Source organism: Lactuca sativa, chromosome 8, assembly GCF_002870075.4.
Source record: "Lactuca sativa cultivar Salinas chromosome 8, Lsat_Salinas_v11, whole genome shotgun sequence".
Taxonomy (NCBI): domain Eukaryota; kingdom Viridiplantae; phylum Streptophyta; class Magnoliopsida; order Asterales; family Asteraceae; genus Lactuca; species Lactuca sativa.
In genome coordinates this window covers 624,684-627,736 of record NC_056630.2, presented here as the reverse complement: position 1 = coordinate 627,736, position 3,053 = coordinate 624,684, and the positions used below count along the sequence as shown (strand labels likewise).

The 3,053-nt window shown below is 37.3% G+C and overlaps 1 protein-coding gene across 1 annotated transcript; it reads right to left on the bottom strand.

Moving 5' to 3' along the window:
* Positions 1-1,122: 1,122 nt before the first annotated feature.
* Positions 1,123-2,109, bottom strand: LOC128127526 (protein JOKA2-like). The gene has a single exon (XM_052766009.1). It carries the CDS (start codon positions 1,792-1,794, stop codon positions 1,123-1,125), a length of 672 nt encoding a protein of 223 aa, XP_052621969.1. The 5' UTR covers positions 1,795-2,109.
* Between the last annotated feature and the right edge of the window lie 944 nt (positions 2,110-3,053).

The window sequence follows — 3,053 nt, the reverse complement described above, 5'->3', positions numbered from 1 at the left end:
CAGTGTGCAACTTCATTTTCAACTGTCTGTATATTAGTAATTTGTGTTTGAAATTCCACCAATCTCAAATGGACAGTTGGCACTTGTCCAGAGAACAAACTATCATAATCCTGAGAGTATCAGAGAAGTATTAATGTATTATTCATTATAAATAAAAAGATGATTAAATTCATGTAAAAGTTTAGTCTTTAGACAAGTATACTTACAGTTAACCAATCAACAAGTTGTTCAGGGATCCATGACTGAGATTGTTTATTGGCATACAATATTTCAAGGAGCTACCATGCAGCTTTCAGAGAGCTTGGCTCCTAATCAATTTATTGTGAAGATTTTATAAAGAAAACATAATGATTAACAATATGATAAAAAGAAACAATTCAAGAAAACAAATACCTTTAATATTGTCTTTGAATCTTCAATTAACGAGCTAGGGCTGGACTTCTCGTTTCCTAAAAGGGAATTTATTTCCTTGTTGTACTCAAGAACATATTTTGACCTGGTTGCATAAAGTGAGACAACAATCTATAAGAAATGACTTCCAGGATGGAGTAGATTAACAACCAGATAGTAAATTCGGATGTCCTTAAGATTTTGACCTGATTCCCTCAATTTCTAACACGAATTCAAGATTTTACTTCAAAGCAAAACCCAGAAAGTATAAAAAGTTAGAATAAAAAAAAGATGGAATTGAAATTTTGAATTTAACAACAAAGATTCAAGATTTTATTTACACTTTGGATTTGAAAACAGGGCCCGGTTATCGGGTGGACTCCACAACCATCACAACAAACACCTCTATGGAATACCAGACTTCCTAAGACGTTCCCATGGCCATATCTTTTCTAATGATGATGATGACCATGTCCACGAGAAGGATGATGATGATAGGACTCATTAGGTAATGGCATCCCTAAAAATGGGCATTGATTAGTTTCATTCAGCATCCCTTGAGCCCATCCGAAATCTTTCTTGTTCTCAACATCATCAGTAGTGTCTTTGTTTTTCTCAGTAGAGGAATTCCCATTATACCCTTCAACAGCTGATGGAAAAGCTTCATAGTCAAAGTAAGGAGCATTAAGATCCATTGGTTTTGGTGATTGAACATCTTTAAACTTCACACCTTCAGATGTATTTGCAACCTTCTCTTTGTTCTTTCTTTGAGTTTGAACTTTCAGTAGCTTCAGGGTTCACCACAGCCTCATTATTCTTCACAGTTGATGACTCACCACTAGGGGTGTGGGCCCTTGGGGTATCCATGGAACCAGAGATTTGATTTAAGTATGCATGTGTCATCTTTTCCACAAGCTTAGATATCAGTGGGGTAGAGGTTGTTGCTTCGGATGTCAATTCGAGGGGCAATTTTGTAATTTGATCATGCAGAGGTTCAGGCATAGATTTAAGAAATTCAGACAACACATTTCGAATTGGTCCAAAAGGGATCTGGGGTTGTGATCTTCTCATGGGGAACGTTGTTGGTGTTGGGGTTGGGTTTGGGGCCCCAGATGATCCACCATGGCTACCATTTTCGAGCTTAATAGTGATCCTTAAAGTGGGGTTCAGAGACTGTCTAACAACATCACGAAGATCATCATCATCAGCAAGAGTGACTGCATCTCCATCTTCATCAACGTATGTGAGAGAAAAATCAACATCAGGATTGAAGTTGAAGAGACTACGTATCTTTTCCGTCAAAGCAACAGTGTCAAGAGCAAGATTATTATCATTGATGGATGCACTGAAGCGCCTGAGAGTTTTACCGAACTTAACCTGCAACTCACAAATATATCCATACATTTAAGCTAAGATTAATCAAACTGCAGATAAGATGCATGAAACTTGCTTGAAATACATGGTTTACTTTTAATTTACATTAACAAATGGAAAACGAGTATTTTCATACTTAAGGGTTTCAACCTGATGAGTTACTACCTTCACCCTTGAATACACTGTATATGATGATAGAAATCAATAATAACTCGAAATCAAACCCACTTAGAAACAGCGCGATATAAGGTTTCAGAAAAACAGCACAAATCGTCCTCATCACAAATGGTTAAACAAAAACCCTAACCCTAGCTCCAAAACAACACCCGATAGCGTTCAAATAGAATAAAAATTTGTCTTTAAAAACAAAAAAAAAGAAAAAAATTCCCAAAAAAATAAACGAAACACAAGAGAACACAATACTAAAATTTGGATTAGATTGAACGAACTTAGATATTAAGACATAGGGTTATACAATTTAAACGATAACCAAGTGTTAAGAACAAACCTTGATCACGATTGACAAAGAAGCCATGTAAGAGACTGGAGTGATAACAACCCTTGAAAGAAACAGAAACAACGCTTGCGAAAACGAAGATAAAATAGCTCCGAATGATTATCAGTTGCATCTCTAGGAAGTTGGTCCAGAGCCACTCGTACCTCCTCCTCCGAGTTCTGTACCAGAATTTACATACAGGCCATTGACTCGAAATTAGGTTTTTGCTCCAGTCGATAGTCACAGAGTGTCGGAATCTGATTGTCGTTGGAAAGTTATATAAGTATTTGCAAGGTTTAACAGTGAGGATGGGGTGAGAGAGCTGTAAATGGTGATGGTGGATGAAATGTTGGTCGATAAGGCTGGTACATCGTCGTCGTGCAGGCCTGAAGAGTCGGTGTGGGTTGGAGGCAGTGGAGGTGGGTGAGGGGCGGAGATGAAGGAGAGGAGATATCAGAGAACAGATCAAAACGAATGCAGGAGAAGAAAGCGGGGTTTAAAATTTTGGGGGATTTTATTTTCCCTCGAGGAGGAGAGACACGTGTTTCTTAAAAAAAATATAAAACGACATTCACAGAGGACACACATTTTACATAAAGTGCCCTCAGTGTTTTAATTTTTTTACATGAGACACTAATTTAAGGGCACGCAATTATGCGTGACCTAAAACCTTAAATTTTTTGAAGAGATGACACTTTTTTAATGTCACTCACTTTTGCGTAACATAAATCAATGAGTGTCGTGGTTTGCGCGTTGTAAAATGGTATTTTTCTTGTAGCAAACAGTATTAGTC

Bases quoted from the DNA above. Each gene is read 5' to 3' on its own strand.
- LOC128127526 (XM_052766009.1), bottom strand. From the start codon at position 1,794: ATGTATGGATATATTTGTGAGTTGCAGGTTAAGTTCGGTAAAACTCTC.